The following is an 11,966-nucleotide window of genomic DNA, read 5'->3' on the forward strand; positions in this document are numbered from 1 at the left end:
GTGTCTGGGCCCAGATAGCCTGTTCTGGGACTGGATTGACAGGCCCCTGACTGGAATGACGGCCTCTGGGGGTGACAGAAGGGCTCGGGGACTGGAATGACAGGCCCCTGACTGGAATGACGGCCCCTGGGTGTGCCAGAAGGGCTCGGGGACTGGAATGACAGGCCCCTGAGTGCAATGACGGCCCCTGGGTGTGCCAGAAGGGCTCGGGGACTGGAATGACAGGCCCCTGACTGGAATGACGGCCCCTGGGTGTGCCAGAAGGGCTCGGGGACTGGAATGACAGGCCCCTGACTGGAATGACGGCCCCTGGGTGTGCCAGAAGGGCTCGGGGACTGGAATGACAGGCCCCTGAGTGCAATGACGGCCCCTGGGTGTGCCAGAAGGGCTCGGGGACTGGATTGACAGGCCCCTGACTGGAATGACGGCCCCTGGGTGTGCCAGAAGGGCTTGGGACTGGAATGACAGGCCCCTGACTGGAATGACGGCCCCTGGGTGTGCCAGAAGGGCTCGGGGACTGGAATGACAGGCCCCTGAGTGCAATGACGGCCCCTGGGTGTGCCAGAAGGGCTCGGGGACTGGAATGACAGGCCCCTGACTGGAATGACGGCCCCTGGGTGTGACGGAGGGGTCTGGGACTGGAATGACAGGCCTCTGATTGGAATAACGGCCCCTGGGTGTGACGGAGGGGTCTGGGTCTGGAATGACAGGCCCCTACCTGGAATCACATCCCCCGGTGTGCCAGACTATGTCTTGGATCCTTACTAATGCTATGTCTTTAAACATGTATATGTTAGCCTTATGGTATTGACACGGAACCATTTGTAGAAAAAGAACTGCAGGAACTCATTAGCATAACTCATTAACATATGCCACACCCCTTGATCAGGAAAAAATGGACAGGATTCGGCTGCTGCCAGATGGGGAAGTGTTCCTCCACCTGGCTGTGGCCGGATCAGGGCCGTTTTGCCCACAATCCAGACCAAAACCGGGCCAAAATGGGCATTTGGGGCATGTTTTGGCCTGGATCAGGCCCAAAATGGCCCACATTGGGTTGGTGCCGGGAGGGGAGGGGTCCCCCACCAGGCACCAACCCACTGCTAAACAAAACAAATACCGGCGTAAAGGAACTACAAGGTTCCACACTTCACTTATAGAAAATATCTGTTTTTTCTTTTAAAGTGCAGAAGTGCTCTAAATGTGCATACAATGATGACCGATAAATAACAATAAATAACAGACAATAAATTTCATAGGTAAAGCGCACAAACGTATGACTGACTCCAACTTGTAGAATTTAGTAATCCTTGGTCCTATAAGGAATAGAGATATATTGCGTAACCATCAAAGTTGTCAAACATTGTCTTCTACCTCCACAATGTAGCACAATGGCTGCAATATAGGGGTTACTTCCACCCCCATCCAAAGTGCAGCGTGAAATGCTGCTGCTGAGAGGTAGCTTCAGCTACGGCTTTTAGCGAGCAAGTTTCCAAAACCCATTTCGTATATTTTCAACTTCCTCAGACTTCAATATCTGCGGGGGAACCCTCCCCTGCCCAGCACTGACCCAGTACAGGCCCCCTTGGCCCCAATCTCGGGCCAAAACGAGCCCAGAACATCCAAAAATGGTCATTTTGGGCCCGATTTGGCCAGGACTGGGGCCGAAACGGCCAGGACCATGTCCGTGCCGGGTGTAAGAAACTTCCTCCACCTGGCAACAACCCGATCCAGGCCATTTTGGCCCCAATCTAGGCTGTTCTGGCCCCAATCCAGGCCAAATGGCCCCAAATGGCCGACAATTGCCATTTGGGGCCCGTTTGGGCCCGGATTGGAGCCAAATCGACTGGGACCGGATTGGTGCCGGCCGGGGGAGACTTCCCTTGCCTGGCACTGACCCAATCCAGGCTGTTTCGGCCCCGATCTGGGCAGAAATGGGCCGAAAATGGCCATTTTGACCCATTCCGGCCTGGATTGGGATCGTAATGGCCGGGACCCGGGTTGGTGCCGGGTGGGGGAGACTTCCCCCACCTGGCTCCAACCCAACCGTGGCAATTTTGGCCCCGATCCAGGCCGGAATGGACCCAATCCAGGCTGAAAGTGCCCCAAATGGCTGACAATGGCCATTTCGGGCGTTTCAGCCCATTTCGGGACTGAAACGGCCCAGACCGGGTCGGTGCCGGGCAGGGGATGCTTCTTCCACCTGGCACCGAACCAATCAGGGCTGTTTTGGCCCCGATTGTGGCCATTTTGGCCCCAATCAAGGCCTAAATGGCCCCAAACCTTTTAAAGTCAGGTGGGCGAGGTCACTTGACTTGGGGAAACTACTGGAATAGTCTTCTGGTGCATTCTCCCTCAAAATGAGCCCTGGGTATTGTATTGAAATGTACTTACTTGACACTGATTGTATTAACCTCATACTGTGTAATCTGCCTTGAGTCTCAGTGAGACTGGAATGACAGGAAAGAGACCATTATTCCACTCAGGGGCATGTCATTCCAGTCCCAGAACAATTCTGCAATATTTAGAGACCCTCAGTCCTTTCAAGAATGAGACATTTTGGTTCCAGAAAGCTTCCACTACACGCAGAGGCTATCATTGCACTCATGGGCCTGTCATTCCATTGCCAGAGCCCTTCTGTCACACCCAGGGGCCGTCATTCCAGTCAGGGGCCTGTCAATCCAGTCCCCGAGCCCTTCTGGCACACCCAGGGGCCGTCATTGCACTCAGCGGCCTGTCAATCCAGTCCCAGAACAGGCTATCTGGGCCCAGACACTTTCCTTCAAAATCCATTCCACGTTTTCATTACACCTCTTTTTTTGCTCTAATGTGTTTCAATGGAGCCCATGCAAGTCAATGGGCATTCCAGGTTCCCATTATTTCCAATGGGCATTCAAGCCTCTCTCATTATTTTCAATGGGCAATCCTGTCATTCGTTTTAGTACATCCCTGGAGGGGGCAATCTTGCTCAGTCTTGCCTTCATACCATCTGGGGAAAGGTCAGGGTGGGAGGGCTGGATCCCGACCACACTGGCAGCTCTGCTGATTCCCGGCTACTGCTGCAGGGACCATACCTCAGGAGCCCCTATTCCACCCCCCCACCCTGCCCAGCATGGATTGGAGATCAGTGGGCTGTAATGGGAGGCAGGAAAGTTCCCTCCTGCTGTTGGAAAATGTACTCTGGATCTAACCCACAGTGTCTTTGTACATGTGTGCATTTTTGAAGATCCCACGGGTTGCCTCAGCGCGCGCACACGCACACACACACGCACACACACACACCCCAAACCACTGGAGGGCTTTCTGGCTTTTTTGTGGGTCAGTAATGGGTTATCAAGACTGACCATCCCATGCAAAGCCCTTCCTGGCCTACATAAAACTGAATTCCTCGGGAGGACTTTTATACAGGCAGGGCAACATTAGGACAGAATAGTCAGGAAGGCGGCAGGCCTGGCTCGGGAGGAGGAGGGAGGCCTGGCCCGGGAGGAGGGAGGCCTGGCTTGGGAGGAGGCGGCCTGGCTCGGGAGGAGGAGGGAGGCCTGGCCCGGGAGGAGGGAGGCCTGGCTTGGGAGGAGGCGGCCTGGCTCGGGAGGAGGAGGGAGGCCTGGCCCGGGAGGAGGCGGCCTGGCTCGGGAGGAGGGAGGCCTGGCTCGGGGGCTCGCTGCCAAGGCATTCCTGCTCTGCCCACCCGGGGAGCCTCTTCAGCTAGGCTCACGCTCAGTTACAGCCGCATCAGAGCACCTACTGCGCACAGCATCCCTGTAAGATGGGTCAGCCCTACTTTCTCTTTACCGGGGTAGACAGAAGGCTCGGCTTGCCACTGAGACAAGATTTGTGCTCCAGTCCTGATCCTCTGCATGATTGCTCAGAAGTATGGGGCCAGTGGAGTCCTGGGGGGCTCTCCGGTACAGAAGCACAGGCCACATTGCAGCCCTGGCCCCACGTGCAGCCCAGTCCTGGGCCAATGAGTCCTGCCAGCTTTCATGAACCTGAGTTTTGATTTAAGATCCAGCTGCTGTACTGTAAGGAAGGGATATCAAAGAGATTTATTAGGAAAGGCACTACAGACTTCACGGCTATGTACTCTCTGTTGCTGTAAGTGTGATTCCACTGAATTGTTTTTATGTTCTTTGATATGACAGTCTTAGAATTGCTTGTGAACTCTGCATTATATAAATTTGCATTTATATATCCAGTTGCGTTGTTTATTGAAATTTCTTTGAAATTGACTGTGCTGATCCTCTGTAATCCGCCTTGAGTTTCAGAGGGAAAGGCAGTCTGTAAATCACCTAAATAAAAAATAGCAAAAATAAAGCACCCCAAGTGCCTGCTCAGCCCAAGAAGGTGGACTTGTGACCCATGGCACTATCACAGCTGGGGGGGGGGGGCGGGCAGGGTGTAGCTCAAGGGTACAGCACCTGCTTGGCACGCAGAAGGTCCCGGGGTTGGTCCCTGGTGGCAACTCTCATTAAGGGTCAGGAAGTCATGGGAAAGACCTCCACCTGAGACCCTGGAGAGCCCCTGCCTGCCTGAGTAGGCAGTCTGAGGCAGTGGCAGCTCCATGGGTGACCCTCAGGATGTAGCACAGGGAAAGCAAAGGCGGAGGCGTGATCTATGGGGCAGAGATGCATGTGTTCCAGGAGCTAACCCACCTTCCGGTATGGCCTTCACTCAATTCAGCAGCTCCACTCAAGAGCACTGAGAACGGCATGCTGGGATAGGGGTTCCAGGTTTGGATGTGATTTGGTGCTTGGGATGCTTTCGCACCAATTCTGTTCTTGCTGTTCCTTGGCCCAAGCCAAGGAATCTGCTCTTCTATGACTGAGGGTCTGCGCGAATGTTGCCAGTGTCTGGCCTGCTCTCCAGGAAGTGCTGCCAGAGGAAGCAGCCCTTGCTGTGTTTGCCGTGCCTGCCTGAATACAGCCTCTGCCGTGTTGTGAGCCCCAATACAAGAGAGGTGACGGCGGGGAGGCGTATGGACTACCAAGTTGTGAGACCTGCTTCTGGCAGCCTCCGCCTGAGCCCCTAACCTTGCAGGGGAATTGAGCCTGGTTGATACTTGCATCCCAGAGGTACCACCTCCCGGACTTCTTGACCTTTTCAGATTTGGTTGCGCATTTTGATTTTGTTTGGCATTTCATTCCAGCTCCTGATGGCGACCTTGCCCCTTCCACGGACACATTTAGACACCTTGACTAGCCGGTGTTTGTGCGGCTTGTTTCCCTGTACGCACTCTCTGCTCCCCCTCCCTCCCCATGGAGAGTGTGACTGAATGCTTCATGGTACAGGAACTCCAGAAATCAACGGGAAACAACTCTGCCTTGCTCTGACACCCGTTTTCAGGTGTCACAGCAAACTGCAGTTTGGTTCAAGGTTCCCTATGCTGGAGAGCTTTCAATCCCACTCTTTGGGTGCGGGTGGTAATGCAAGCATAGCAAAAAGATGCATCCTTGCCAATCGTGAACAAACCAAGGTTGTGTCAGGACATCGCAAGACAGCCTATGCGAACTCTGCCAGAGCACCAACAGAATCCTAGAGAGCACGCACCAGGGCTGAACACAGCTAGCATGTCCACCCTTGTCCACTGACCCAAGGGCCTGTCCCGGCTACCTTGCCCCCTGGGACTTGGAGACATTGACTTGCAGTGGTGGTGCAGGGAATTGCTTAGCATCCAGGAAGTCCTTGTACTGAAGCTCGGGCATGGCCATGCGCTGGCACACTTTCTGCTCTTCAGGTGCCAGGCTGGGCTGCACGGCATAGCCCAGGATTGGAGCCTGTCCAAACTGGAAGGGGCGCACGTGCTCATCAGCGATGTCTCCAGGTCCCAATGGGCCTCCACCCTGCAGGCAATGCTGCATCAGCTCTGCTCGGCGCTTCTGGAGCATGGTCATCTCCCGAGCCATGCGGGCATAACCGAAGCGCTCCACACGGGCCCAGAAGGTGCGGTTGAAATGAGTGTAGAGGTGCCAATCAAGGTTGTTCCAGGCCCGGAGTCGGGCAGCGTGGCTGGGCTCCAGCGTGCACACAGACTCAGGGCTGCGCAGGTTGTGCCGGAAGGCTACCACGTCGTCAAGGGTCCAACACAGGGCATGGCGCAAAAGGACCAGGGACTCATCCATGTGCTCTGTGACAAGCACAAGATGGAAAACGTGCTCCAGCTCTGCAAGGGCAGCTCGGATCAAGGCTGGGCTTTGGCTGGCCAGTGGATCCAGGCCGAAGTCAAACCACAGCAGGTTGCGGGCATAGTGGTTGCCTCGTTCACCAGGCCGGTAGAAGTGATGTGGGGATGCCAGAAATTCGAGCAGAGTGCCAGCACGGCGGAAGGCAGGTACCACACCCCGGTAATAGGAAAAGGCCGATTCAGCCAAGGAAACTGGGTCCCGCACAATGGAGAAGTAGAAGCTGTCAGAGTGCATTACCCTCTGGACCTATGGAGGGAGACATGGGAATGAGCGGCAGCATGTGAGGAAAGGACCCATGGAGCACACCCTTCCTTCTAGCACATTTCCATCCCTCCTCTTGTCTAAGAGGCTCTGTGGGGTGTTCTGCATTGTACTGTCACAACAACGACCCTGTGAGGAAGGTGAGGCTGGGAGTCTCTGCCTGGCCAGGGTCACCCAGCAAGCTTCCATGTCTGAATGAGGGCTCAGGCCTGGTGCTCTCAGATCCTAGGCTGACTCCCTACCTGTTGCCCTGCTCTGGCTCACAGGCAGAACCTAACAGAGCCTCACTGACAGAAGAGAGGGGCTGGGGCACCACCCCCCCTGGGAGCCTGCCCCCCCCCACTTCCCGGACCAGGCTGGGGCTTCTTTTCCTCAGTGCTCAGAGACAGCATTCGTCCGTTCTGCTCCTTGTGACCTTGAAGTCCTTCCCAGAGGAGCCCAGCACTGGGCACAGATAACAATGCCGACCTGAACAGAGTCAGACCCTCCTCTGTAACTGGCAGTAGCTTTCTGGGGAGACCCGAGGCAGCTTCCCCCAACACTTGCCCTGTGGAAGTCGGGAACTGGAGACGCTGCCAGGGACTGCTCTGCTGAGCCACAGCCTCTGCCCTCTGGTCCCCCTCAAGAGGAGCCCCCCCTCTCCTGAGCCCACAGGGGGTAGCCCAGTCTAAAAGCAAATGTGCCCCTTGGAATTCAGCATTCTGGGAACTGGAGATCCCGCTGATTCCAGAAAAGATCACGTAGCTAAGTCTTGTGGCTTCGTGTGGGCTGGAGAAATCCCAGAAGAAACCAGGAGCGGGAGGAAAGGAGACAAACATTGCCCTGGTCCAAGAACAGGGGAGAAACTCGGCGCTCTCCCTCGGAGCAGGAGCTAAGCCCGCTACAGCAAACGCTCCTGTTTCTTGGGCAGAGGCACTCCAGCGTGGCTTTCTGAAGCGCTGGCCTCGCTCCCCTTGCCCCGGAAGTGGCCGCTGCACCTCCTCTGCACAGAATCTTCCCATCTCACGAGCCCCCCCCCCGCCCCCGCCCCCGCCCCCGCACCTCAAGGAGACTGAAGCGCATGTGATGGCACAGGATGTCGAACAGGCGCCCCTTGGGGTGCCACCCTTTGACTCGTCGTGCCTGGAAAGGGTTGGGGTAGCTGAACTGGTAGCGGGCGGGTAGAGCAAACTGCAGCCCTTGTGAATCCCCAAAGCGGTGCAGAATGTTGACGATGGTGCTGCTGCCTGTCTTGTGGGTCTTCAGGAAGACCAGGTGCTTGCGTGGCTGGCACGGGGGTGCTGGGCTGGGCTGGACTCCCTCCCCTGCCGCCGCAGCTTTGGCTGGCGGGCCCCAGGGACCTGGAAGCAGCCTAGACGAGAAGACCCTGGAGAGACCAGAAAAGGCATGGAGGGTCTGGCTGGGGAAAGCTGGTGCCCTGCTCAGCCTCCGCCTGCCCCCTCTCTCGACCGGCCACTGGGTGGCACTGCTGAGCGCCTGGCCCAGGCCAGCTCCTTGGCGTGGTGGGCGGAGTCTGGGGGTGAAGAGGGAATTACCTTTTCTGAAAGGAGACCCCTAAGAGCTGGATCGTGAAGCCCAGAGTCATGGAGATGCCCAGAGCAGCCCAGAGCAGCCGAAAGTGGCCACATCCAAACAGAACCCTCATCCTCCTGCTGAGGGGGGTGGGTGGGAAAGAAGCACATGGTTAGCAGAATGCGGACGGACGGATGTCCCAACAGAAACACTCTCTGCCTCACGTGCAGCTCCCTTGCCTCGTGGCCAAGGGCCTCTTCTTCCAGTCCAGCAGAGCCCAGCTCTCCTGCCCCTTCTGCCCAGTCCCCTGGGATGCACTGCTGTGCTCCACCCCAGCCACAGAGTCCAGAGCAGAGAGCTGGCAGCCCATCCCCCAGTCTGTAGAACGAGGGGGGGCGGGGACTCTGAGGCTCCGCCTCCTTGGACTGGATGTCCCACTTCCCAGGGATGCTCTGGCGACCCAAGCACAGAGAGAGACAGCCCGTACCAATGATGCGCCAGTCTCAAGGAGGCCCTGGGCTCTGCTGTGCCTGGAACAGAACCTGCCCCAGGTCCCACAGTAAGCACACCAGGCAGCCTGCCCCCTGCCTCCATTGTGGGCTGCCTGGAGAAATAGGACGTGCTCATAACACTCCATACATGATTCAGTACATATTACGTAAACAATCTAACAAGGTAGGATGAATTAGAGATGATACCATTTAAATAACCAGTTCATGAAATATTTTCCGGGAGAGAATAGCCTACATAGGCTTGAGTCTTTGTTTGAAGTCAGTTTATCCTTCTATGTTATTATGACTTAAGGTGGAAATCTTAGTTGTTGTTTCATTCCAGCATGGTGCAGATGTAATTGCTAGTGAGGAAACAAACGCTGGGGAGTGCTTCCTCCTGGGATAGCACACCATAGAACGCTCTCCCCTGGAATGCTCTCAATCACTCAATCTGAGGCCGGCTGCGAACAGATTTCATGCCTGCTTCTTCAGGAGCTTCTGTTTCTAAACCAAACATAGGGCTTATCAGCTATGCAGCGAGCAACATTCTTCAAGTTTGTTAAACAGAGGAAGTTATACTCACTTAACCACCAAGTAAAAGTAAGCATCAGCCATACATTCATTCATCCTGGTGTGGGCGGCAGTGTCCTTTACATGCACATCCTTTCCTTCAAACCATCCCCTTAAAAAACCCGCAGTCCCCTCCTTTCCTTGTGTCTTAAAGTTACAGCACAATCCAAAAATCCATTACCTATATCTCATAGATAACAATTCATCAACAATTCATTGTTAAGGCCATAAGGTTTGATGGAATTGAGCCTGAATATCCGTAACGCTTCTCTTTGTAACAGCCGAGTTTGTTTTTCCACCACCAGGTCGCCCAATAGTTTCAGGGTGTGGCTCCCTATTAGAGCCACTTGCCATCCTTATTGATTCGACTCTCCAACCAGCAGTAGTACAGATTGGACCGTTATTACAGGATACAAGAGACTTCATTGATAAAATTGAAGGCATTGAGATGGAGGAAGGCACAGGCTTCCTCACTATGGACGTTTCTTCCCTGTATACGATTATTCCACATGAAACGGCAAGAGCGGTAGTGGAGGAGGCTCTGGAGTTTTATACAGGTACCTTACCAAGAAATCTTTTACTCCAGTTTTTAGATCTCATACTGGAAAAAAATTATTTTCGAATGGGGACTGAAGGACGTGCGTGTAAATGACACTGCCGCCCACACCGGGATGAATGAATGTATGGCTGATGCTTACTTTTACTTGGTGGTTAAGTGAGTATAACTTCCTCTGTTTAACAAACTTGAAGAATGTTGCTCGCTGCATAGCTGATAAGCCTTATGTTTGGTTTAGAAACAGAAGCTCCTGAAGAAGCAGGCGTGAAATCTGTTCGCAGCCGGCCTCAGATTGAGTGATTGAGAGCGTTCTATGGTGTGCTATCCCAGGAGGAAGCATTCCCCAGCGTTTGTTTCCTCACTAGCAATTACATCTGCACCATGCTGGAATGAAACAACAACTAAGATTTCCACCTTAAGTCATAATAACATAGAAGGATAAACTGACTTCAAACAAAGACTCAAGCCTATGTAGGCTATTTTCTTTTCCGGAAAATATTTCATGAACTGGTTATTTAAATGGTATCATCTCTAATTCATCCTACCTTGTTAGATTGTTTATGTAATATGTACTGAATCATGTATGGAGTGTTATGAGCACGTTGCATTTTTGAAACTTTGAAGACACTGTAGGAAGTGTTATGAGCACATTGCACTTTTGGAATTTTGAAAATATTATATAAAGAATCATTTTTTGTATCCTGTAGGGTTCTGCCCTCCTTTTTTTCCTCCCAGTTTATTACAGGTACAGCCACCTCTTTTGTATTGGAGAAATAGGACAGCTGCACCCTGAACTGTGGCCCCGAAGGAGGCAAACCCCCCCCCGTCTGCCCCCTCCCCTCGGGCCCCTCTGCAGGTCTGGAGCAAACACATGGCCAGTTCAAACACTGTCTGCCCCAGGTGAAGCGGCAGGCCCTTCCTTCCTTCCTCTCTTCCTGCCCCACACCTGTTGCTTCCCCCTCTGTACACAACCCAACCCAGCCGGGTGTGATGGCAAAATGCAGTGGAGATACAGGCAGAGAAGGAGCAAGCAAAGCACAGGTCAAGAGCTGGAGGGAGGGGGAGTCAAGGGGAAGGGGAAGAAGCCCCCCCCCCGTGACAGGCAGCACCTCTTGCTCTCCACCCCGCCCCACCCCTCTCGTCTTTGCACCAGGCCATCCCACGGAACTGAAGAGGGTGGCATCTCTCTGGCAGCCAGAGCTTCACCAAGCCCACCCATGGCATGGGGATTGCCCACCCCTCCACCCTCATCAGGGGAGAGGGGGCTTTTCACCTGTCCTGCGGCTCCTCCTTAATTGCCAGATGGGTTAGAGGGCCTGGCGAGGGGCAAGAGGGTCGCGGCAGCCAGGGCTGGAGAAGAGGCCTCCTGGCTCCAAGCTGGCACTTACCTACAGGGAAAGCATGGTCTGGGGAAGCGTGTCCCTTCCGTGGTCTGTACAGCACCTAGCACAGAGGGGGGGGGTCAATATACCAGCCTGGGCTGAGCATCGGACCCCAAGTCCCGCGAGCTGGTGGCTGGAAGCGGGCGAGAGTCCTGCTGTTCGGCCACCAGCCGGTCTGTCCCGCGGGGCTGCGAATGAAGGTGCTGAGGCAGGGGAGGCGGCAGAAAAGCGGCGCCTTCCCGGGGGGCGGCAGCACCAGCAGCGCCGCCAGCGGCCGGGCCGCCACCCACGGCGCTCTGGGCTCGGCCCCTGCGCTCGACAGCTGTCGCCGGCTGCCTGCCACGTGCGAGGTCCGGGTCACGGCCCGCTGGCCCGGCCGCCGCCTAAACCGGCCGGCCGGCGGGGCTGTCGCAGTTGCCCCGGGGCGCGTGCAAAGCGCTCGCCCGCCCGCCGCTGGGCCTGGCTGCTTCGACGCGGCTCTGCGGCGACCCGCCCGTCTTCACCCGTCTCCGCCCGCGGCCCCCTTCCAGAACTTTGCGCTCGCCGCTGCCTCTGGGGACAGGCGGGGCTTGGATCCGCCGCTGCCCCGGCCTTTTTTGGGGGTGGGGGGGAGGGACTGCTCGTGCAGGGAGGCCGATCTGTCGACCCCACAACCCGCGCGGATCGGGGCGGGGGGCTGGAGAAAGAGGCTGCAGCGGCCCCATCCCATCCCTCCCCGATGGCTCGTGGAGACGGTTGGGGGGGCTGACTGAGAGCCCCTTACCTGGAAAGGGCTCCGTTAGCCCCGGGCGCAGCAGCTTCATGCTCGGGGGAGTTCGGCAGCCCCCGCCCGCCCCCGCCCCTATCCTTTGTTCCTCCGTCGGTCCCCCCGTCGCCTCTCGCGCAGTCCTTCCAGCGAACTTTTCCCCGCCGCGCGTCCGCCCTTCCTTGCGGAGCCCGCCCCTCTTCTTTGCCCAACTTTTAGCTCCCCCTCTGCTCCCCTCGTCCCTCCCCTCGTCCCTCCCTCCGTAGGCGC

At 55.9% G+C, this 11,966-nt stretch overlaps 1 protein-coding gene across 1 annotated transcript; it reads right to left on the reverse strand.

The window, feature by feature from the left end:
• Nucleotides 1-4,024: 4,024 nt before the first annotated feature.
• Nucleotides 4,025-11,753, reverse strand: GAL3ST4 (galactose-3-O-sulfotransferase 4). The gene is made up of 5 exons (XM_054993423.1): nucleotides 11,715-11,753; nucleotides 10,958-11,012; nucleotides 7,976-8,092; nucleotides 7,482-7,806; nucleotides 4,025-6,425 (listed from the first exon to the last, which is right to left on the reverse strand). The coding sequence occupies exons 3-5, from the start codon at nucleotides 8,083-8,085 to the stop codon at nucleotides 5,604-5,606; spliced, it is 1,257 nt and encodes a 418-aa protein (XP_054849398.1). The 5' UTR covers nucleotides 8,086-8,092; nucleotides 10,958-11,012; nucleotides 11,715-11,753; the 3' UTR covers nucleotides 4,025-5,603.
• Nucleotides 11,754-11,966: the final 213 nt, after the last annotated feature.

This window comes from Eublepharis macularius, chromosome 12 (assembly GCF_028583425.1).
Source record: "Eublepharis macularius isolate TG4126 chromosome 12, MPM_Emac_v1.0, whole genome shotgun sequence".
NCBI classification, from domain to species: domain Eukaryota; kingdom Metazoa; phylum Chordata; class Lepidosauria; order Squamata; family Eublepharidae; genus Eublepharis; species Eublepharis macularius.

Coding starts and splice junctions, on each gene's coding strand:
- GAL3ST4 (XM_054993423.1), bottom strand. CDS start 8,085: ATGAGGGTTCTGTTTGGATGTGGCCACTTTCGGCTGCTCTGGGCTGCT. Junction 7,807..7,975: donor GGGGTCTCCTTTCAGAAAAG/GTAATTCCCTCT, acceptor TGGTCTCTCCAG/GGTCTTCTCGTCTAGGCTGC. Junction 6,426..7,481: donor TGCGCTTCAGTCTCCTTGAG/GTGCGGGGGCGG, acceptor CTCCCTCCATAG/GTCCAGAGGGTAATGCACTC.